The 25,192-nt window shown below is 43.2% G+C and overlaps 1 protein-coding gene across 1 annotated transcript; it reads right to left on the bottom strand.

Moving 5' to 3' along the window:
• Positions 1-7,739: 7,739 nt before the first annotated feature.
• Positions 7,740-23,907, bottom strand: plppr2a (phospholipid phosphatase related 2a). The gene is made up of 6 exons (XM_041061605.1): positions 23,704-23,907; positions 10,340-10,460; positions 9,534-9,784; positions 9,199-9,375; positions 8,935-9,062; positions 7,740-7,848 (listed from the first exon to the last, which is right to left on the bottom strand). Exons 1-6 carry the CDS (start codon positions 23,905-23,907, stop codon positions 7,740-7,742), a joined length of 990 nt encoding a protein of 329 aa, XP_040917539.1.
• Between the last annotated feature and the right edge of the window lie 1,285 nt (positions 23,908-25,192).

Raw genomic sequence — 25,192 nt, 5'->3', positions numbered from 1 at the left:
GCGCCCATGTATCTAAACAAACATTATCCTTCAAGCCTTCAACATCCTGCATGGTTGGTTAAAGTCAAGTATACTAATTAACCCCGTTCCACCGCTGGATATGAGTCTCAACTTTGCCTGATTGAATCTTCCTGCTTTTCAATGGGTATCTGTAATTGCTAGTCATGTTAGAGGGACGACTTAAGTGTATACATTATGTTCTTGTCGGCGCTGCACACTTTGCTCGATGCTATAGTAATACTTTCAATTTATTTCACACCCTCTGCACATAACACAAAATCAATAACTCACGCTTACGTGTAATTTCATTGTGTCAGCCTGTAGTTCTGCCCGAACAATTATAATTTAACTAACTTAATATTGAGCTGACATCTGGTATCTGTGCATGCGTGTTTGTGTGTCTGTATGCATGTGTGAAAAGGGTGTACGTCTTTGTGTGTTGTTGTTCACGTGAAGGGAAAAGAGAGGAGAATGAGAGGCAGAGCACCGAGGAGTGGAAACATAATAAGTTGCTCTACACCTGCTCTGTAGCTTAGATTTTACACAAATTCAATACCAGCAACACACACACACACAGACACACACACACTCCCTCCCCTACCTCCCCTCCACGTCTCTGTCTGTCCCATCATGACTCATCCGGGTTGTCTCTCCTCCTCTCCTCCACTTAACCATGATGATGACATGTGCAACTTCCTCAATGGATCACCTCAGCTGACTGTGCCTCACCTCCAAACTGTCAGGGGAAACTGATGCCCCAAACCCACAGCACCTGCTTTTAGAAACGAGTCTCCCGTGTCCCAGCAGGCAGAAGACAACACAGACTGGGATGGAATTTGAGATTCGGGTGGGAATGCCCCATTGTCTGGTTGTTATAGATTTTGTGCTGTGCCATTTCTCTTTCTGCTTTCCTCCTCATCTGCCACCTGCTCGCTGGTGCTGCTACTGAAAACTTACTGTGGACAGGACTGAGAACATAAATCAGATCGAAATTGAATCAAATTCAAACAAATGATGTGATCGACTAATCGTTCTGGGTTTGGTTTATCATGGGGGCCCTGAAGGACAAAACACAACGACATTTCGCAAAATACAACAGTTCAAATTGTGGAAAAGGTGGGACAACACTTACTGTTTGTGACTGGACAGAAACCCAAGGCCCCGGGAACAGGTACAGACTTTAAACTGAGCTGAAAACATGGAAGTGGATATTGAAATCATACAGGAATATTTTAACAAAAGACTTGCAATAGCACATATGCAATTTACAGTTATAAGGGTGGTTATACTTATCAATTTCTTAAACAGTGGTTGCTTGATTTCATACATAAATAGACGAAAACAGGCAGCTGAAATAAACAGTGATCACTGGCAGGCTTTAACAGCTACAGCTGGCTGGCTAATTAAGCTAGCATTAGCCACGAGTTGGTTGAAAATGCTGTCTCAGGCTGACTTGAATCTTTCCAGCTCCCCCATTTTAAAACATCAACAACAAGCTAATAAAAGGGTATTAAATATACTCCATACTGCATACATGATATTGTGCTCCAAAGTCTTTTATTTACCGAGCGTCACTCTTACCACAGCTCAGTGCACATTGCTCAGACTTGTGAGAAATCCAGTGCTCGACAGGCCTGCTGTGTCTAGTTAAGTTTGTTAAATCTATGACTGGTCAACCATTGTTTGGAGGAGGGCTTTAGCGGGCAGTAGATTAAGATGAATAAATTATAAAACATTCAGTAAGCCTGATTAGGAATACTTATGATCAGTTTCTTCATCATCTCAAGTATTCCTAAGGCAAAACATAGCTACTCTCCAAAAAATATCACTTTATCCCCATTCTCTAGATTCTTTTGTCTGTTGCTTCTTCCCCTTACATGCACCTTCATCACCTTCATCCACAGCCTGTAAACCACTCAGCACTGTGAGTATTAAAGCATTTGGTCACACTGATCACGTTTACCTTCAGAACCAAAAGAGCGTGCTGGTTGAAAGTAAAATTATCTAAAATTACCAGAAAACTCTTGTGATTGGAGTGCAGAGAGGAACACTGTGGAATTAAAATTCCCAGCAAACTAACACAGGGAGTTGTGCTACCCACATTAATGAGGCCTGTATGGGCAAAAAAAAAAAAAAAAAAAAAAAAGGAGACAGAAAGACGCTGCAGGTGGGATTTCACCAAGGAAACAGCGTCATCCTTTGAACCTCTCTAACTGGGATGTTTGGTGGTCGTTTAAATTCAGTCAAGCAGCGGTTTTTTAGGAATTGCAGGTGCATCTCTCTAAAGTCTGGAGAATTGAGCTGGCTGCAATTAGTGTCAGCTGTACTGTAAGCTTTCTTTGATCAGCATTTCAGTGTAATTCATGGATAATGTTCGCTGTGTGTTACGGGTGCGAATTCCTAAAATGAGTCAAAGAGGCACTCGCTGTGGAAATCAGGCGTGCAGAGTGAAGGGCTGTGCGCACACCGATGTATAAGTAATCCTTTCCATTATCTGTGACATTAAGAAAATGGATCTCATTATGTCTCATTAACGTACACAGGTGCAGATCTTCTCATTAGCTGCTGTTTAATTGTTCCTTTCATTTCATGACACAGCTTGAGAAATCTCTTTGTGTAAGATGTCTGAAAAGATGAATGCTGGGTTAGAACTGGCTCTCAGTAGCCCCTTCACAACATATACATGCCTGTGATGTACATTGCCATCTTGTGGATTGAATGTGCAAATGCATAGTCTCCAGAGAGTAACACGAGTCCAAATTGCTAAGAGGAATATATGAGACCAGAGAAATACTGAGCATGAACACTGGTTTTATCTTCAAGTTTCACATGGCTTAGATTCATCTTGTTACTCCCTGCACAAGTGACCTGTATTACTCATATTTCTAAATTCTTACGATCCATTTGGGAGAGTTGAGAATTGTAAAATTATTTAGAATATCTGGGATATGCTGATATATCAAATTCTCCACTTTTATTCCTACATGATGCATCATTACTGAGATCGCAGCAGATTCACCTACAGTGCGTGGTGGGTAAGAACACACTAAACCACATGATGGCAGTGCTGAGCCTGTTACAGAGTACAGGAGGTCTCCTTAACCTGAATACACTGTCCCTCTTATGGTGGGTCAGAACTTTGATCATTGAGTATTATGAGTTTATGACGAGCACTGGAGAACAGAGGGAGGAGCCTGTCTGAGAAAATCACCCTCAGGATGTATTCACTGTAACTTTACATCCTGTAAATTCAATATTAAATCACTGGAGGACTCCTTTAACTTCAATGATGGAGAGTAACTAAGTTCATCTACTCAGGAACTGTACTGTAAAGACATCAAACCTTACTTTACTCTCCTACTCCCACTGGGTTTTTTTGACATACACACTCACTAAGCACTTAATTAGAAATACGTGTACACCTGCTCATTCATGCTCAGTCACATGGTCAGGAGCTTCACTAAACGTTCACATCAAACTGAACATGTTTCTGAAACTGCTGATCTCCTGGGATTTTAACACACAACAGTCCCCAGAGTTTAACTCAGAGTGGAAAAACAAAAACAACCAGTGAAGCAGCAGCTCTGGAGATGGAAACGCCTTGTTGATAAGAGGAGACTGGTCCGACTAGCTGGAGCTGAAAGACTATGGTAACTCAGATAAGCACTCAGAGCAGAAAAGCCTCTCAGAACACTTCAAGCCTTGAGGTGGATGGACTACAACAACAGAGACCACGTCAGGTTCAAGTCCTGTCACAGCTAAGAACAGAGATCTGAGGCTGCAGTGAACACAGGTTCACCAGAAGACAGGAAAAACAGAGTCTGGTCTGATGAAGCTGGATTTCTGCTGAGGCTGCAGATGGTAGAGTCAGAGTTTGGCTTCAACCAGGTGAATCCATGGATCCAACCTGCCTTGCGCCAACAGTTCAGGCTGCTGGTGGTGGTGTGACAAAATGTATCTGGACCTAAAGTAAAACTCTGAGAAAAGCTCATGGTAACTTTTTCTTTATTGTTTGAACTGTTTTTCACCTTTGTCATTATCGGAATCTGTTCCATCACTGGTAGGAAACTTAAACGATTTAATATTACATTTACAGTATGTGAACCAGGGAAGAAACAGATTTTTAAAAGGTAAAAAAAATAAATAAATAAAAAATGATGCAGCAGAGGCTGAAATATCTTTATTTTTAGTCCCTGGTGTTGGTCAAGCTCCAAAAGCTCTGTGTCCTTCACTTTGTATCATGCAACCAAAGGAGTATTTTTATCATACAAAGTACTGTTTAAAATGTCAAGAATGCTCAATGAAACTCGGTACTGTGACCGAACGCTGAGGTGCTGGACCTCAGAGTCGAGTCTGATCAAACCACCCGCGCACAATGATCCGTGAACTTTAAGTCTCCTCGCCTCATCAGTGGAAAGAACACAGACACAGTCCAACCACACATACACACTGTACTCTTGCGTGCACCTACACAAGATGAACACACGGGTCCAGATACACCAGCGCAAACACACACAGAATCAGTGTGTGGATACTGTGACAAAACAAACAGCGCACACAGACAGAGGCAGATTTTTTTTTTTCTTATTGCAATATCCATTTATTGTTCTCATCACACTAATCTTTACAAAACAGAGGGTTTGCTGCGACAGGATCAAAGGAAACGTGTTTTCTCTCTCAGAGCTGTAGATCTGAAGGAGATCGGTGCTTTTTATTCACGTGTCAGTCAACCGCAGCGTGTTTGTTCTTCGATTTAAAACACGAGTTACTAAAGACTTTACAGGGGAGTAAAGCTGTGGTGTTGACAGTTGAACCGGAGGAGAACACGTTCTGACCTGAAGAGAATCTGGCTCTTTCTCGAGGCTCTTTATTTATTTATTTATTTGTTGGTTTGTTTCTCATTCATGCATTTCCTGTGCCAAAGCAGCGCTCACACGGTGAACGCTGATTCGGATGCTGGCTTACTGCATTGATCGGGAGTTACTGAGGTTTTGCACAAATGAGAAACTTGCACTTGGAATTACAGGCTGTCACTGTTTTGAAGGTACCTTTACTACATATTTTTTTCCCCATTAAGTTTATTTTAAGGCATTTCTGCTTCACTGGGACATTAAAGACTAGAAAGCAATGAGGGAACAAAGAGATGTCATGCAGCAAAGGTCATGAGTCTGACTCAAACTCACAGCTCTGAAGGTAAGTGGTACAGTGTGTGCCACCAGAATATCACTTTATTATCTTTTTTTTTTCTCAAACAGTGAAATCAAACTTCTCACGAGTACAAGATGCTCAGTAAATCTTTACTTCTTCCTTCTCACATGAGCTTAGCATCCGCTGGATAATATGTAAGGGTAAGACTGTCCTGAACATGGCTGTGGCTTGGATGAAATTATATTAGAAAAGTCAGCAGCTTCCTGGTTCATAGACTTCTGCAGAGCCTCCAAAATCCCAAAAAACTGTACTTTTCTTTTTATCTTGTTTTTCACGATATAGTGAGCATGAATTCCATTTTTGCTCTTTTTGTTTGTCAAATCTACAGACACACTTACGGCCTTACGTTAGCTCACACAGCCTAATCAGATCTAAATGTTTAAAGCTGCACTGGTCAGTGTTGTGTTCACAGCTTTTTCTGCTGCCCTGACCCGACATAAGACCATAAACATGTCTGTGGATTTGACAACAAAAAAAAAAGGGAAAATTCCATTCACATCCACTATTTATGCTAATATGAGAAACAGAAAGCGTTTCAAGTCCATTAGGTTTAAAACACACAGCATCTGAACTGGGAGCAGACGCTTCTCCCAGTCTAAACTTGGTCCAGTGGGCAAGTGTAGCAGTCTGATAAAAAAAGGGTGAGTCATGTTTTCCATCCGATCCAGTGTTGGTTCAGAGTGGTTCAGCACCTTCATACACACTGCTCTCTTTCATCGTAACAAATACAAGCTCTCGATGCTTCAGTGTTGGTGATGCTTGTGTAAAAATCACACTCTCAATACAAAAAAGAGCTATGTACAATATCATACAAACAGGTTCCATTGTTAGAAAGTGGAGTTACAGGGAAAGGACGTACAGTAACTACTAGGTCGGGGGTCATACGTGTGATTGTGCATGTCTGTGCTTTCGAATATGTTTACTTATACGTGTGCTCTCTAAAACAGGGATTTAGTTGCATGTGTGTTTGTCTGTGTGTGCGCGTGTGTGTGGTCCATCAGAGGGAAACATCTCACAGCACAGTGATAGTCAAGATACCAACGCCACAGAGAAACAGAGCTAAACAGAAGGTGTGAAAAGATGCGTTCGGAGACAAAAAGGAAGAAGGGTGAGTAAAAACAGGGATTGGAGGAAGTGTGCAAATCAAAATCAGCAAAACTGTCACGCCAAACTGTAGCGCTTCTTCCAACCACGTTGTATGTACATGTCAATAAATAAATCTATTCATAAAACCTCAGAAATGAATCACAGTACTTACATAACAATAATAAATCTTTTCCAGATTGGGTGAGAAATAAATTTCAGTTCAGGGTGAGTGATGCCGTTCCAGAGTGAAATAAAACAACAATAATAATAATTTAAAAAAAAAAGAAATAGTCGGCATCACAGAAGAAGTGTTTTGTATGAAGGCTCCTTGTCTCAAAAGAATACAACAAACAAATATTTGCTCCTGAATGTGGCGCACTTTATTTGGCTCACTGTTGTGCCACCTGCAGTCGGGAGCTTGGCTTTGTCTTCTCAAATGTGTTTGTATTTCACATCAGGTTTTGGCGAAGCTGCAGCTATCTGAGAGGAAAAAACATGAAGAAGATAGCCAAGTGAAGATGTCTCTACTTTCATCCTGTTTGCTTTTGTCTGGTGCTTCTGCTGAGAGATATGAATTGAATCCTTTGATCTGAGTAAAGCTCATGCGGAGCTGAGTAGGGCACTGCTACTCAGACTAGTGTGTGTTTGTGTGTGTGTGTGTGTGTGTGTGTGTGTGTGTGTGTGTGTGTGTGTGTGTGTGTGTGTGTGTGTGTGTGTGTGGGTGGGGTTGTGTGCGCGTGAATGGGACGAGATATGGAGAGAGGGTTGGAGAAAGGGACGAAGGGGAGAAATAGTGTGTGTGTGTTTGTATGGCTTGCTAAAAGGATGTTTTTTTCTTTCTTTTGCGGGTAAATCTCAGCAGCACACATATCCTTCAGTGGGTTTCTTTGGTCCAACATGGCAACCTCCTGACAGCACACATCAAAGCTGTGTCCTGGGAGTTGGACCAGGGGTTCACCATCACGTTTAGCCTTCAACACGTGCTTCCTTCAAACGGGTGTGTGGTTTTCATACAGTTGTGACGAGAAAACAAGAAAAAAAAAAAAATCAGTGGACATTCTCAGTGGTCACAGTTTGATGTGTTTTTTTTTTTTCTCACAGAGCACGCCACTGAAGACGAAAGTGAGCTTCACGATAGAGTTTATACCAAAAAAAGGTCTTTCATTAGAATATTCAAAATGAAAAAAAAAAAAAAACAAAAAGAAAAAGAAATGTACCTGACTCTGTACTGAATGTTCAGCGTCTTACTTTGCTCGGTGTCCAGCAAAGAGAAAGTCTTAGAAGAGTTTGCCTATCGGTTCCCCAGGGTTAGAGAGGGCAACAGGATGGTGTGTGTGTCTGTGTGTTAGGAGAGGTCTAGACCTGCGTGGAATACGAGCGGTGCAGGGTTGCGTACCGCCCAGCCGGATGGGCGGCACAGTGCGGCGAGTGCTGTTCCGACTGGTCTAGACTTCGCTGGAAATGGAGCGAGACGGTATGAGGACATCGGGGGTGGCGGGGAACCGATAGGGCTGATGGTCATGTGATCTCGGTGAACGGAGATCCCCGCGGAGTCTGCAGGGGAAAGAGAGGAGTGAGAAAGAGAGAGGACGGGGCAGAGAGAAGGCGAAGGAGAAGAGAAAAGTGAAGAAAAGGATAATCAAGAGCAATGCAACGGGATGAGGGGCGAGGAAGAGGAGAGAACAGATGTAACAGAGCAAAAACAGAAATAAGGCAACAGATGACGGAGATAGTGAGGAGTGACAATGTCCGGCAAAAAAGACTCAGAGTTGTTCAGAATGGTTGGACGTAGGTGTTGTAAAGTGTGGAGGAGGAGGAGAGTGCGGGATGCTGGAGGAGAGTGAGGGACAAGGGAGCAGATTGAGAGGAGAGAGGCAAGGTGGGGGACAGAGGAAAAGAGGCAGTCAGGTGAGGGTTAGTGACAGTGACAGACCACAGAGGACGCGAGACATTTTCCTATAAACTGGGACGCGGACTCATGTGACACTGCTGTTCCACCCCTGAGTAAACCTCTTCAGAATATGCAGCGCTGTTGAAGAGACAGTATAACATGAGGGGACCTTCACAATCACTGTGACTTTTTAGTTTTGTTTTTTTTTTCACCTCAGCTTAATTCATAGTTTCCCTCCAGCCAACAGCTTCGCATTATATCCAAATGCTAAATTACACCTCAAGTGTGTCAGCCAAACTGCTGACTCACCTCAAAGAGATAAGCGACTCTCTAAATCCCCGATAACCAGGAAAAGTGTAACAGTGTAAGGGTTTGGGAGGAGGGTAGCACGACTTTCTACAGCAAACACTCACATCAGAATTTGTTCAGTCCTCTGGCTGAAATATAACCGCGGCTCATTTCACACCAGTTGAACAAATCTCAGCTGCATTCCTATCAACCTGTTACATGGCTCACATGCACAGAGATTTAAAGGATTCACTCGGGTGCTATTGTTGGGACTGAGGGTGCAGGTGGGACTTGGAGCATGCATGTCTGGGGATTTGCTTTTTTTTGGGAGGGGGGGGTTAAAAAAAAAAAAAAAAAGGAGGATTCAGGTAAGAGACAAGGGGTGTGTATCTCTGCCCCTCTTTTGTGAGCGCAGCCGTGCTTCACACCCACCCCCGCCCCTTACCTGAGGACCACTTAACTTTTCGAGTGGACTCTCCACACAGGGAAGCGTCACCATGGGCATGCCCAGCACGGACTCAGGGCGGTGGGGTCGAGGTGGAGGAAGACTGGGCTGCAACTGCTGGAAGTTGTTAATCACACAAGTCACCTGGAGATAGAGAGAGAGAGGAGCTGAAATCAGCCACCTACAGTATATCAGTTTATGGGCTTACAGATGATGTCAGAAAAGTCCTGCTCATGTCTGGAACATCCACCCTGACTTTAGAGAGCTTGTCTCTCCTCACCAGAAACACAGCGATGGCTCCCCCGGTGAAGAATCCTGCCAGGACGTCAGCCCAGTGGTTGCGGTATTCAGCCACCCTGACCACGCCCACTAGCATGGCCAGACAGAGCAGGGTGAGGCTGATGGTGGGCTTGGTCAGCCGCGTGCCTTTGGTCTTGAACACCAGTGTCACGTACATCTGGAGAAAGGCACAGAGGAGGGCACGCACAGTAGGGTACAACAAACACGGGACGCCGCACAAGACACACAAGCATGTATGTGTCATTACAACCTGACTATTCCTTCTTCTGTGTGGTTGGTTAAAGATTAACAAGACTGGAATATGCTCCAACCTACCACTGTGTACACTGCAGAGTAGACGCTGAGCGCTGCGTCCTTGGACGGGAAGGATTTACGCGCGGACATGACGATCAGCGGGTTGCCCGTGCAAGCGCGCCGCTCTGTGATGTACTGCATGGTGGACTGGCAGCCTAATGCTGTGTAGTTTGGTCGGCAGGCAGACAGGAAGTGAGGCGTCTGGTTTCCTGTCACTACCTGGCCGGCATTGGCGAAGATGGTGGTGGTGAACAGGCCGAAGGCATAGACACCTGTGAAGGAGAATTGGTAGAGAATTTAAAAAAGCAGTTTGAAGGGAGGAAAAAGTTCAAACAAATGTCAGAAGATGAAGAAAAGCACATTACATGTTCGACAGAGAGCGATATCAAAACACGTGACAGCTCTATGAGATTAAACAGGTGATAATGAGTTTTTCCCCTTAAAATAACCTCAACACATTATTATCAGCTGAGGCTGGAAATCGCAACAGAAGCCTTCATCTCCACTGATTCAGCTTAAGATGCAAATTTGCACCCTGCTTAATATTCACAAGTGTCCTCCTGCTATGATCCTGAATATTTTCCCTCAAAGATTATATCGCAGTTTATTATCCAATTAGCAGCTACATGGGCAAGCTGTGGCTGACAAACTCCGAAGTGTAGCAGGTCACGTTCTTACAACTCAAGCTTTTCTTTTGTGTTGTCTTCCTCTTTTTCATTCTGTTTTCCAGCCTTCCTGATGAAACCACACACACACCACACACACACACACAAAAAAGCGGCCTGTAAAGAGCAGAGAGGTTGTGTAGTACAAACCAGCATGCTCACCTAGGAAGCGTATTATGCGTCTCAGTAGGGGGTTGAAGTAGCAGCAGTCTGCAGTGACAATGGTCTTCTCCTGGGTTCCTTCTGCCTTGGTGAAGAAGGCACACAGCTCCCCAACGAGAATCTGTGCACACAAAACAAAGCAACAACAACCGGTGGTTGAAAGCGCAGTGTCATTTTATACATATACATGAAATGGTAGGCTGAATTTATTGTATCAGGGTATATATATTGGGGTTATACTCCCCCACACCACTGCAACAATACTCAACCACAAACACAGAAAGCAACCACTAAAGCTACCAGACATCCAGTGATTTCATTAATGTCAGATGTAACTGCAGCAACTAGATGCTTCGTCCACTGGGCAACATGTTAGCATGCTGACATTAGCATGTAGGTTAAAGCAGATGCAAACAGGAACACTTCTACAGAGTGTCTACAGAGAAGAACAAGCTCTAAACACTTGACCACAGCAAAGTTGTAGCTAAACTATGAAGGTTGCCACAACTGACCCAGTGCTGCTTTGAATTCCTAATCATTTCAGAGCCCACAGTGCGACTGAATCTAATTAGATACCTTAATCATCTCTTTTATTAATGGTGGACTCCCTGGCTGTGGTTGGATAGAGATGTAAACTCAGTACAGCGGGCAAGTTTCTGTGATCAGAAATAGCAGCCATTGTTACTGGGTGCTCACAGTTTTATTGTTTTCTTTGTGAGGAGCATCAGGCGTGTGGCGGAGGTTTCAGTCAGGTGACTGTGTTCAGTCCGCTCCCTGTGAGTCTGAACAGCAGTGCCTCTCCAGGCTGATGATTCCTTAATGGACTGCGACTGTGAGACTCATCTGTATGAGAGCCCACAGCACTCAAAGAAGCTGGCACCGACTAAAACTTAGCTCCCGTTGAATAACCATCTATGACAGAGATGTGCTTAATCTTAAATCATCCTGACAATTTCCATGCTGTGCTATGACAGAAGTGGAACCCACTTTAACGCTGACCGCGTTCCACAAACCCATCAACCTTGTTCTTCCTCTTTCCATATTTAACATAACCCCCCCCCCCCCCCCATTTATCCCCCACAGTGACAACGTCTGCAGCACTGCTGTCTAAGAAAGGAAAGCAAAAGGAAATGAAAGCACAACAGAGAGATGAAAAACGGTTCAGGAGAGAGACAAAGAGGGATGAAAAAGATCATGATCACGTTTCAGTTAAGTCTCGTGCTTCGAAGCATTTCCAAGTTGGTCCGGCCAAGTCAAACGAGTTAATAACATGCACGGGCCAAGTCAGCGCAGCAGTGCTGTGAAGTGCGTGCCCAGCCGAGTGCTTTCTTCCATTAGTGAAACATGACCCCGGTGGGTGTGTTTCATGGCAACCCTCTGAACACTAACACGAGCATGAAATCAAAGCTGAGGGGGTTTAATCAGTGGCTTCAAATCAGAGATGTTAGGGGCACGGTCACACGGTGGACAACCATTTATGGGCCAATTAAAAGACTCGCAGTGGCTGTTTCTATGGGGACTGCTGGTCTGCGGAGGGTTTGAGCATGTGTGTAAAACAAAATGTGAGATAATGGTAGTGCGCTGTCATTCATGGACAAGTGCTCTTCAACACTTTGCCTCGGGCAAAGCTGTGAAGCAGTGGGTGGTAGGCGTTTTTGGAAGCATATACTACGGCCCCGCAAAGTCCTCTTTGTAAAATACTATGATTCACAGTGAATGTTTAATCTGTGCGTCTGTGACAGGACTCTTTACAGAGTAATAAAGTCCTCAAAACTTTAGAAATCAATTACCTCAACTCCACGTTTAGAGTTTCAGTTTGATTTACTCTGCAAAGTCTCTCAAAACAGTGTCCACCTATTGTCCAACCACCATAATCCAAAAAAAAAAAAAAAAATCAATGTACTCATATGAGTTGGTTTCAGTTGTTGCTGTGTGGATTTTGTTAACTGCAGACGGAGCTGGTTCAGATGTTTGCCCCTGTTTACAGTCTTTGTGCTAACCTAAGCTAACTGGCTCCTGGCAACAGCTTCATATTGACTGTAAAGATACAACACTGGTTTCAAATCTAACTTCTTACTCTTGGCAAGAAAGCAAATAATTTAACAAAAAAGTTACTTCTTGAACTTTTCCCTTTTAGAATCGCTCCTCATGAACTACATCATCTTGTTGATATAGTTTTTGCTAGTTATCATATACAGATCACAGTCTATGATGCCACCTATGGATTAAAAGGATCAGATTAGTAAAAACAGTTGTAACAACTTGTAATCCTCATTTCTGTCAAAAATCAAAGAGCTCTAACCCTGTGATCGGTGGAGTTTGCTGGGTCTGAACATCTGCACACGCTACTCTGCAAAAACTACACAAAGTCACAGCCACATTGTCCCCCTTACTTTTGCCCCTGGAGATAAGAGCGGGAGAGTTTATGAAAGATTAAGTGAAAAAGCAAGAACAGGAGTATACAGCAGGAAAATTTAGAGTACGGAACCAAGAGAGGAACGTTATGGGGTAGGTAGAAAGGTGAAAGGGTTAAGGTAATACTGCAGGAATGAATTATTCATGTGTGGAAGGCGTGCGTGTGAATAATGTAGCGCATTATTGGAGCCAACATTTCTAAATTCTCTCTCTCTCTCTCTTCACTGCAGCTCCATGCCTCTGCCCCGACTGCCCCTTCAAGGATTCACAGATAAATATGACGAGGTTGTCACTGCAGTTTAGGGACGAGCGGATTATAATTCCTTGAAATTAAACTGCGCGTCCACTCCACACGCCAGCAATGCAGATGCATCCAGAAACATGTCATTCCAGGACATACAATGATTTAGGCTTTAATGCTGTGTCACAGCAGCATGAGAAAAAAAAAAAAAAAGTAAGCGTAAACAAGGGCAATGTATTACATGCATACTCATATGAATGATTTGGATATAGAACGAGGGAGGAGTGAAGGAACGAAACATTCATACAGACATGAGACATGATTAACTCTGTGTGTGTGCACCAACGCCGTCATGAGTACACAGCCCATGTTCGCCTGCACAAGGAAGCTGGAGGTTTCTGCTCTGTGTGTGTAAGTAATCAGATCTCGATTTGTGTCAGTGAGTATTAGTCAAATGTGAGTGTGCATTCAGATTGGCCCTTTTTATGAGTACGTGTCTATTAGAAAACAATAAGCGGGGATGTTTTACTCAGAGCGGGGAAATGAATGAAGAAGATCATGGAGATGACAGAAGAGCGGTGGGAGCTGGGGAACGAAGAGAGCAAGACGAGAGCAGGAGTGATTAGAGGAACCGTTTTAAAGAGGGAGAAGAGGAGGAAATACAAGACTTCAGATAAATAGAAACATTTATTATTTATAAATACTTGTTTTCTATATAATTTCATAAATAATTTATTACACAGTGGATGTGCACATTCAGAAGCTGGAGAAAAGAAAAATGACTGAGTAAAAGCAGCCTCACTGTTGTTTCCTTTATTGGGAAAACTGTCTGAAGAGGCGAGTTATTCGAAAGACAGAAGAGGACGCAGGAGACAAACAGGCTGTCGAATGATCCTCATGTGGTAATGATGTCAATAAAGCTGTGAGGGACAAATCAAGCATCTTGGAGTCAGCCTGAGCGATGGCACTGCAGCAGAGCAGCGAGATGCAGATTGCATCCATTAGTATTCCCTCCTGCAAATAGCAACTGACTCTGTTCAGCCCGTGTTAGTGATGAAATACGGCAGCAAAAAAACAAAACAAAACAAACGGAAGACAACACATGGAAACAGATGGAAATATATGCTAGACTCTGAGCCATGACATAAACTGAGACTCGGTTCTTCTATAAATCCTGATCATAACCCAAAGGTCTACTGCTCCTCTGTAGCGGTTTTTATATCTTCGAAAACTTACAACGTCCTTCGTCTTTTATGGTCTTGGTACACTTGGTATAGTTCATAGTTTATTGGTAACTGTGGAGATTCAAGGTCTTACAGTTCCTGAGATGTGTTTCTCAGAAGCATTAAATATTCATGATTAAATAAGCTAAAATGCGGTGGGGAAAAAAACTATATATAAATATCCTTAGGTAACATTTATGAAGAGTTTAACACTCAGCTAATCTGCTTCACTAAGACTGTGAGGGTGGGGTTTGATCAGATTTGACTGACAGTGGCAAAATAGGCCAACAACTCCACAACTGTCATCGTGGAGATTTAGATTGAGATGTCTCCGAGTCAGACGTATGCAACATCACTTTCTTCCAACTGAGACCCGGCAACTGTGAGAGAAACAAGAAAGTCCTCAGAGTTGTTACTGTACACACGTTGTATGTTGATGCAAAAGCTGGCCCAACACCTCTAAGCCTGTTCCCTTTACAGTTGTTAGTTTGATCACATTTTACAAAGAGGAGTAGCAGACAGAGGGGAAGTCATTTTAATATCCCAATATAGAAAAAGCAATTCTTACTTTCTGCCATAAAAGCTTCTATCTGAAATTCTCCCTCGTCTCTCAACAGTCTAACGAAATGAATGCTAAACTTTAAAAGGCAAGAAAAACGATCACTGTTCAATGAATTATTTAGCAGAAACCCTTTGTGCTGAGACATGCAGTCACTCTCTGGCATCTAACCTAATGAAAGTATGCCACGGCTCTTGTATTGTATGGACCAAGTGCAGAGCCATTTCTGTGAACCACAGCTCTGCAGCCATAAGACCTAATGTTTCTGACAAGACTGGGAAAGTTATTCATGTGTAAAGTACAAAGAGATGCCTAGCTGTCAGTAGCATCCCATTATCTGTCATCATCTACAGCGACCTCAATCTCTGCAATGCAGTGTATATGTGAGATCTGGACTAATGGACGATGGGAAGGACACTGCACCTGTCTGAGGACATCGCCATCACCTTTACTCCCATGTGGGTCTCACCAGGATTTTGACTGTGGGTGCTAACAGGAGACAAGGAGTCCTACTGGAATTACAGAGAGGACACATGCATCGTGCGTGCGTTTCAGTCGACCGACACGATGAAGAATGGCGACTGAGAAAAGAACATGATCTCATTCATGGATGCAAACACAAATGCATTCACGAGGGCACGGGGCACATCACACAAAGCTCCCTCCGTGTACAAAAACAGAGGAAGGCACAAAAGCACACCTACTCATACACACACACACACACACACACAATTATGCCCCTGTTCCATTGAGCACAGTGTGATTGCACATCGTCACCACTGTTAGCCTGCTGAGAATCAGACTTGTCTGAGCTATTGTATTGTTACTGTATACTCTAAAGAGCAAAGATTTATTCCATCTTACAGAAGCATGACCTCTTCATTACTGTGCTTCAGCATCACTAATCCTTCTCTTTCTCTCTCATCTCTCTTCTTCCCTTTCACCTTACATTGTATTTTTCCCACTGGAAGGAAAAGTAGGTTATATATTCTTTGTCTTTCCCCTTCCATTTTTATCCAGTTCAATTTCACGCCCCTCTTTTCCAAATCTGCTCTGTTATGTTCCTCTGGAATCTGCATCAGTGGGACTGCGAGCTGTTTTATGTCTCACTGTGTATCTGTCTGTTTTTCCTTCTCTCACTCCCTCTTGGTCCTGTTATATTTTTTGCACAAAATCATCAGTTGTGTCCCATCCCACCTGCCACAGGGTCATCTGAGGACATACCTGGACATGTCTATAAATGGAACATCCTGGAATATCTCACCAAAATCTCTATTTTTCAGGAAAAATAGCTGCATGAATCTGGGGCTTTTAGCCTGATCCTGATGGGTCTGTAAGGTACCAATCTGACAATGAAAGTCTCCATCAGCAGAAGCACTGAGTGCAGACGTTTGTCCTGAATTAACAGAAGAATTAATAGAGAAAAATAGCGGCATGCAACAGATATTCTTCCACTTTCTCTGCACACAGTAGCCCCCGGTCAGGACTAAATATGGCTACGAGACATATTAAAACTGATAAGACGATGATAACAGATAACGAATTTAGCATGTTCTCCCCATGTCTGCATGGATTTTCACAGTATGAGGACATGCAGGTGAGATTAGCTGGCCATAAGGTGTGAATGTGAACATAAATGGTCTGTCTCAGCCCTGTGACTGACTGGTGGCCTGTCCAGGGTGTACCTTGCCTTTCATGCAACATCAAGGAGAAGCCAGTATAGATTTAGCTATATAGACAGATGATGGAGTTTTGCTTACATTTTGGCAATATTCAAAGTATGTAGAGATAGCTATCACAGCATTATGTCAACACTGAAGAAAACTAAGCAGATGTATGGATGTTTATTCACGACAGACACTGGAGATGATGAAAGTCACACTGAAACTAAAAGCAGTCTATGGCTGACCCTAAAATGGGATCAAGTCCGACAACTCATTTACTGACTTATAGCTCTGATAATACAATTTATGTGCATTTATATGTAAAACACATTTCAAATTGTCACCTGATAGTGCACCCTGAGCCATTATTGTGAAAATGGTGCGGCTGAAACACTTCGCCAGTCAGATGAGCAAAGCAAACATGTGCCAGGTACCACAGGCAAAGCTGTGTGGCAAAGGTAGGCAGCCTAGAGTAGACTGACTAGATTCACGTAACTAGATTAAAAACACACACTGCTGCACTGCCCTTATAAAGCTATTATATTGTGACCTGATGGTTATACTAACACCTGCAGTTAGTGGACTGTTAGGCCTAAAGTCAGGAAGAATATATATATATATATATAGCAATATATTCTCATGGAGCAATAATTTTAACATCATGGGAAAACCTTCAACCCTCGACAGGACAGAGACAAGAGAACACCATGCTTCCTTTATAACCATCTTCCACTTCTTTGTTCATCTGTTTGATCATCTGAATTCATTACAGAACTCATGCCTCCTCCTGCTTTGCTGCCTTTCATCTTTGCCTGATCATTTTCTGCAGAGGACTCTTGTTCCAGACAGAAATTCGGTCCAGCAGCCACATGCAAAGATGTAAGAATAGAGGGTGGCGAGCGGGGACGCACCCCTGTTGTGAATGCAGATTGGGCACTGGCGTCTGTCAGAGATCTCCGAAGGTGCTGAGTGAAGCATGGCAGTCCACCAGCCACGTGGGGGGCCCCTAAGGTGTCTCTCCTCTATGCCTGACTGAAAAATGGATCAAAGCTAAGAAGCAGAAATGACAGCCACTGTTCGGTCTAATCTCACTTCACAGGAACAGGTGACTTCTGGTGAAACCACTAGACAGACAACAGGAAGGCATAAACACTCACTCTCTGTCTCTTTCTATCTCTCTCGCTCCGTTCAGTGCATAGCCAATCAGGTTGATGAAACAACCGCCTCGGGCCCGCCAGGAAAAACGGTACGTGGAGCAGGCAGCTCAACTGCGAAGCTAACTACAGAGAGAGTGAAAGAGAGGAACTGGTTAAGGTGACAGAGAAAAGAAAAGGTGACAAATGGAACGAGGAGACTGTTCGGTGATGCAAATATCACACTGGTGTGGTGATACAACCCTGTGCGCGGGCATTGGGAGGGTGATTATCATCATGAGCAGTTAGACGAGAGCTGTTATTGCGTCCCAGGCAGAATGGGGACTTTGCAGACTGTGGTAAATTATACTTTTGTATGGATATCAGCAACACAGATAGGAAGAGCAGATACGGCCTCTTTAATGTGCAGAGGAGAAAACAACACGTACCTCTTCCTTCCATGAATAGAATCCCTATCAGTCTCTCTTAGGGTTTTTTCTCTGAGCTGTGAGTTCATCATTTCTCTTTGTTTTTTGTGGTCGGCTGCAAGTCTGGTTTGTACATTGATTTTGCCTTTTTCTCTATGTACCACAATTTTTAATCTGGCCCAACTCCACTTCTCGTCTTATCATATGTTTTCCTCATTTTCTCTGTTTCCCCTCTCCCTGTCCTCGCCATCACAGACTGAGGAACAGAAGTCGAGGGGCAGAGGCGAGAAAGCCTTCACCCAGACACATATGCTCCCATGGCAGCCAGTGCCACGGCAACCGATGCCCCCCTCTCCCACCGAGGAGCCCACCCTGCCATCTGGCTCATTAACCTGGGTTAGCAGCGTACTGGCCTAGATTGTGTGTATGTTAGTGTAGGTCTGTGTTTGGAAACAAGGGGCAGATATGGGATGAAATAAGGTAAAGAGAGGACTGACAGCACAGAAGATCGAAAAGGAAGAAGCTTAAGAGAGAGAAGACCGAGTGAGAGACAGACAGACACAAAGGCATTGATCCATGTCTGTGCAACTGTGCATGAATGTGAGAGTTTTCTTTTGGGGCTGGTGTGAGGTCATGGTTCCTCTGGGTGAGGCACAGTGCAATTTAATGTCAGTCCACTGACATTATGGCTGAGGATGTGAGGACAGGACACCTCTGTGACAGACAGTTAAACTTGTACAGGGTGTCTGAAACATGCTGCAGCTCTGAGGTTAAAGGTGGGACCCACACAAAAACCACTCACACACACACACAAGCACTGTGGATGGCACAGCATCATTATGTTCAACCCTCATTTGCTCACTACCATGGCTAGTTATTGGGTTTCCACCATTCCCTGAGGACCTAGGTGCTATTCTAATAGATAGATAGATCACACTTGAAAACTGAAGAGCAAAATTCATCCATCTTGGTAAACTACAGTAGCTGGAGAGCTAATCACTAAGGCAACAGGGCAAGTCCTTCACAATAAAGAGCTGAAGTGCCACCAGAACTGACACACCACATGTATGCTGCTCCTTCAGAAAGAGTTTGTAAGTTGTAATAAATTGATTTATTAACGATTGTAAATAAAATTATAGCAATGTATAATTTTATAAATCAGCTATAAGCCACTGTTAACAGCTTTTGAGCTGTCAGGTTGTGAAAAATGAAAAAAGAGATCTCAGCACATACAGGCATTATTACAGTTAAGTAAAGTAAATTAAGTAATAAGTTGTTAATGACTGATTTGTATTTATTAAAAATGAGCAAATTATTTGTTAACATTAATCAGACACTGGCTACAAAGTGATGGTCAGTAGGAGTATAACTCAACTGAGCTCGCAAAGTCTTTCTCACTGTAGTGTCTTAACTACACGGACATGACCTGTCCTTGAATGTAATATGGACTTCAACTTGATGAGCCAGAACAAAGCTGAGGGCTGACATTTTTCCCTACTTATTACGCCAAGTATTCATCTCTCACCGCAAGTGCCTTTTATCTCAGTAGGACTTCAGTCACATAAAAGATTCTTCTCCTCTTCATCTGAGGTGAAGAGCAGGATGTGGGACAGAGGAACAGAATTTTCCTCCTGTGTGGCTGGAGCCTGTTTGACTATCAATCTAGCCACAGATAGTAGAGCAGACGAGCTGAGAGGCCCCCAGTTCACAGATGATGTGTTAATTGGAAGGTGAGACAAACACAGGTGTGAGGAGAGGTCAGAAAGGGCATGACGTAAAGAGTCTGAAAAGGTAGAGGAGGTGTTGATGAGAGTGGAGGCAGTCTTGGAAGACAGTGATAGTGATGAATAGAGCATGAAGGCAAAAAGTCACTGTGGCTGACGTGGATTGGCATAAGGAATGGGCAAGGTTGTGGATAGAGGACAAGCAACAGAAATAAAGACGGTGAGAAAGACAAAAACCAAAATGGATCAAAGGGAGGATTTACAGAGGAGCAAGAATATACACTTGCACACACTGTCAGATTGAATCTATGCTAGATAAGTTAATTCATCCTAGACTTAACTGGCTTACAGGCTCCATTAGGCAAACTTTCAAGATGCCCTCAAAATGAACCAAACTCAGTAAATTTTCAGTGCTGTTGCAGATGCAGCAGTTGCCTTGAGGTAAAGTCCCACAGTATTCTACCAGCACTAATCTATTAATAACAAGGCCGATGGATTTTAAAGTTCACTTGTTTTCTTCTCTAAACAAAAACGTGATTATCAAGTATGATTTTGTGAACACGAACACAGAAATGTGTAACTTGGAATAATGAACCTGGTGAATTTGCGGTCTGGAGACGGGGAGATGAATACAGATCCAGCAGAGATTCAATACTTGCAAAAGCTTGAAATTTGTCCACTGCTTGTTATATTTCTGCAAATAATAAAATCCAAATGATGCCTGCAAATTTTACAGCTTACATAAAACTCCTTTAAAAACAAGTCTGCCGAAAAACAATAGAAAGTAAGCTGGAGACAGTGTTTTCAGTCAAACACATGGAGCTAACAGTAGCCTAGTTAGCTACAGATGATCTAACCTGCTGGCAGTAGTCACCAATCCAGCCATAACTATAACTGGAAAAAACTGACTGGGTGAGGGATCATGTGAGTAATCTACAAATTACTCAGTACTTTCCTAAACTGTTTTCATGACAGTTTATGGATAAATGGTGTTGTATATCCTATAGGTTAAAAAAAAAACCTGAAGCAATTTGCCATTTTGGGCTTTTATTTATTCATTTATTTATTTTTAATAAAACTGACATTTTCTGACTTTTTCTGCAGTAAAAAGAACTGAAATGATTTGTGTCACAAAATAGCACAAATGTCCACCAATTGGACTGCCTAGTGAGATGACATAGGAGATTACACTCATATATATCCTACACTAAGCGTGACTAACAGATTGAGGTGAGAAGATGTCAGGTCCCTTATCTACTGTTTCAGTCTCCAAGCGGAGAGTTGGTCTCTGGTGGAAAGTGATTGATGACTCTAATTAGATGTTGGGACCCCGACTGTGAGCTGACACAGAGTTAGAGTGCCCTCTGTTGGGCTTGGAGGACTCTGGCACTGACCCAAATACCCTGATGGCTGATTACCTTCAGTGACTCAGCCAGGCAGGGTCTCCTTATTTATACTGTCAGTTTATACAATCAACTCTGCGTTCTAATCTGTACCTGCTGCCTGTACAATAGCAATAATATGATGCCCTTTCAGTGTATCTCTGTGCTATTAAGATGTGTTTAAAATTCAAAGACAGTCAAATTGTCCAAAACACAATGGGACAGTCATGGTTGCTTGGCAACAAAAATGCTACAACAGATCCAAAACTCTAACCTGAAACCACATAAAAGGTCGCAGCTCTTTTTGTATGGAATATGACTTGGCTTTTGTGCCGTGCAGCCACTTTATCACCACACACACACAAGGCTCTGATTTGCTGCTCACTGGACAAAAAGAGATAAAGCTCCTCTGAAAAACCAGTGGCAAATGGCAAAGCACATTTGCACCAGACTGGTTCTATCACAGGGAATTACCTTGCTGCTTGTTACACACTCGGAGGCCTCTGTCAGCACAGGTTAGGGCAGACTAGCTGCTGTAAGTAATGTGCTCTGACCCAGATCAAAGTATCCCAAAGTAATTTACCCTCAGCCAGGGCAGCTTTAAAGGTCTGCTGGGTTTGAACTAGTGAGTGTAGCTTGGTGCTAAAGAGTGCAGCTGCTGCAGTTATCAGCAACATTAACTGCAATAAAGTGATGGTGCAGGTTTCTTAATTTAACTGCAAGAAACTACAAATTCTTGGTGTGGGGAGGAGGGTAAATCTTATATTTCATGTCATTAAAAAGCAAGGACCTTGTAAGTATTGTTAATATCTTATGTGGACCCTCAGCTTGACTAGGAAGAAAAATAGCAATACCCTCCCATACTTATCTCAAGATAATATGTTTATGGCAAACATAATGAATAAACCAAGATTAAATGACAAAGTACATGGTTTGTCCATAACCTCCCAGGACAACACACAGAAATGTTGTCTGATCTGATGGCTGTATTGTAAACATGGCATCTTTCGTGTGTGCCCTCTAAAACTGTAACAAATCAATAAGAAGTCAGTTTTATGATGTGACTAAATATACTATGGTTAAAGTTTGGTTAGCTTTTGGCACCTTGTTAGGGTTACAGAAACATTGTGGTTCGGGTTAAAATAAATGCTTTGGTAAACGGTTAGGAGACCTTTGTCGACAATTAACATTTTGGGTCACTTGCTGAAACGATGATGGCATATTTAGACTACCCCCTTTCAACTAAAAGGAAAACTATGAACCATCCCCCTTTTCTGACTCCCCTCCCCTCTCCAATAATTTTCATACAGTCCCTAAATCAATAAACTTGACACAAACCCAAATATAGAAACTTCATTACTTATACAAATGCTGTAAGTATATTAGTGACAAATGCTGTCACTAATATAGTGTAATTAAACCAGTCAAACTGTCCACTGTGGATTCACATTATAACAACTTGCAACCTTCCCCTTCATCAGCTGATGTATGCAAACCGGATTTGTGTCCGTGCTGCGGTGAGATATTCTTGTTTTTGCTGTGGTTCTCTCTGTGCATGTAATCTGGTCTTGTTATTTGTCTGCTCTGTATTGTGGCTGTAGGCTGGTTCTGTCTGTGGTGCTGTGTGTGTGTGTGTGGTTTTTTTTTGTGGTCTGTTGGGGATGTAAGCTGTTCAGGTTTGTGTCTGTACTCAGAGTCAGTGCCAGGTGTTCTGCATTTCACGCTCACTGCTTTCTGTCTCACTTGGGGCTCAGCAGCTAACCTCACACACACACACACACACACACACACACACACACACACACACACACACACACACACACACACACACACACACACACACACACACACACACACACACACACACAAACAATACATGCCCTCCGTCAAATTGCCAGCCTTTGTGCTCATTGTCTCTTTTTCTCACCTATCATCTCAAGTTTTTCTTTTCAGACAGCATCTGCTGCCTGCCATTATCGCTGTGTCTTGACTCCAACTTTTGCACTGCTCCTTTCTGTTGCTTTCTCTATTGTTTGTCTCTTTGACTGTTCCTCTGGCTGCCTCTCTTTCTCTGCTTCTCTCTTTCTCTTTCTCTAATGACCTGTCTGTCCATTCCCATTACCTCTCTGTGTGGTCCGAGTTGATTCAAGTCTCTGTTTCTTTTCTCCACACGTGAACACACACACACACACACACACACACACACACACACACACACACACACACACACACACACACACACACACACACACACACACACATACACCTGCCAGTCAAAAAAGGAGGGGGTTACCTCCATGCAGTTTGTCAATCTGCTCACTGTATCAGTGGTGCAGTCGCATACACACCAGAGATGATTCATCACAAGGCTGCACAAACTAACAAATCATAAGGAGAGGAACAACAACCTCACATATAGACAACAATTCAAATACACCACCTCAACTTTGGCAACTTCTTAGTTTCATCACTCTCCTTTTCTCAACATAGTCACAGACACACACCCACTTACACGCCTTTTTCATGCACCTCAAAAGTACCTCCCTCTGTCTCTCGACCTTTGATTCCACACTTATAAATACACCTAACACTTACCGTGAGCGTGGGGATGGCTGTTACAAGCGAGTAGATGAGCACCGGGGGGATCTTGCTGGTGTCGTCCGGACCGGGGTAGGGCTTGGAAAAGGTCTTGTCGTAGCAGAAGAAACCCTGGATGTGCACGGGGAAGGTGTCCGTGTACTCGAAGTAGTAAGCCAGCAGCACCGTCCCAGCCATGATCACCAGCTGGAAATAGAACATTATCCCTCCGTTAGGAAGCCAGAGGACGAGAGGTGAAGCAGAGGAGGGAGAGGCGGAGGTGGCAGAGGAGGAGGAGGAGAGGAAGAGGGGAGAATCAAGTCCCTGTTCCCCTCAGCCACGGGGAGATGCATAGGAATTACGGACCAAGTGAGAGACAGAGTGAGAGGTTCAGTGTTTGGAGCAAGACAGAGGGTGAGAGAGAGACAGAGAGAGAAAGGGAGAGAGAGAAAGAGAGAGAGGGAGAGAGACAGAAAGATAAGGCAAGAAAGAGAGAAGGTAATATGCAAGAAGAGGCTTTTCTCTTCAAGAAATGAACAAAAAACAGGACAAAAGAGGGTTGCGTGGCACCACAAGCAGCAAAAACAAAGAATTGCATGGAGAGCGAGTGAGAGAATGAGAGAGCAATAGAGCAAGAGAGAGAGAGAGAGAGCGAGGAAGGGAGGGAGGGAGGGAGGGAGGGAGGTGGGAGGGAGAGAAAGGGGGAGCAGCCTTTATGCTGCTGGCACTCATGAAATCTACTACAGTTGAGTTGTGGGTGTATTTGTGGATATTGCGTGTGTGTGTGTGTGTGTGTGTGTGTGTGTGTGTGTGTGTGTGTGTGTGTGTGTGTGTGTGTGTGTGTGTGTGTGTGTGTGTGTGTGTGTGTGTATGGTGAGAGCGTGTGAGCATGTGCACAGGGAAGTGTGTCCTCAGATTCAACATTACGTTCCTAGAACAGGTCTGCTAACTTCCACACACTTTATTTGTGTATATAAGTAAATATAGTGTCTGGAGTAGGCCACCACATTTCACCATAGTAATCAGAGAAAAAGAAAAACAAAACAACTGCCGATAACCTTATTTAGTCTTTTCTAGTAATCTCAGTAGTCTTATTTAGTCATTGATGAATTAATAATAGAATTTTAAACAGGAATCTCAAATTCATCTTTTAAAAGCGTTTGTATGGTTCATCTTGGTCCATGTTTCCTGCTTTAAAGTTTAAAATCTTAAGATTCTTGTGAAATCAGTTTAAGTTGCTGGTAATGCAAATCCAACATTTCTTACTGAAGCTGAAAGCAACAAAAGCGACAATGAAATCAAGAACGAAAGAAGAAAGAGAGAAAGTAAAATTTAAGTAAATTTAAGAATTGAATCAGACGTCACGAAATTGAGGACAGAGAGAAAAGTCTGCAGTTTAAAGCCCTGAGGGACGGCCTGCTCAAAGTCACATCACTCTGACCAGAGACAAGTCTCCACCCACATCTGTAGGACCAACCCTAACATACATATACATACAGCATTGATC

This window comes from Toxotes jaculatrix, chromosome 18 (assembly GCF_017976425.1).
Source record: "Toxotes jaculatrix isolate fToxJac2 chromosome 18, fToxJac2.pri, whole genome shotgun sequence".
Lineage (NCBI taxonomy): Eukaryota > Metazoa > Chordata > Actinopteri > Toxotidae > Toxotes > Toxotes jaculatrix.
Note: the sequence above shows the minus strand (reverse complement) of the source record. Positions and strands in the feature narration are given on the sequence as shown.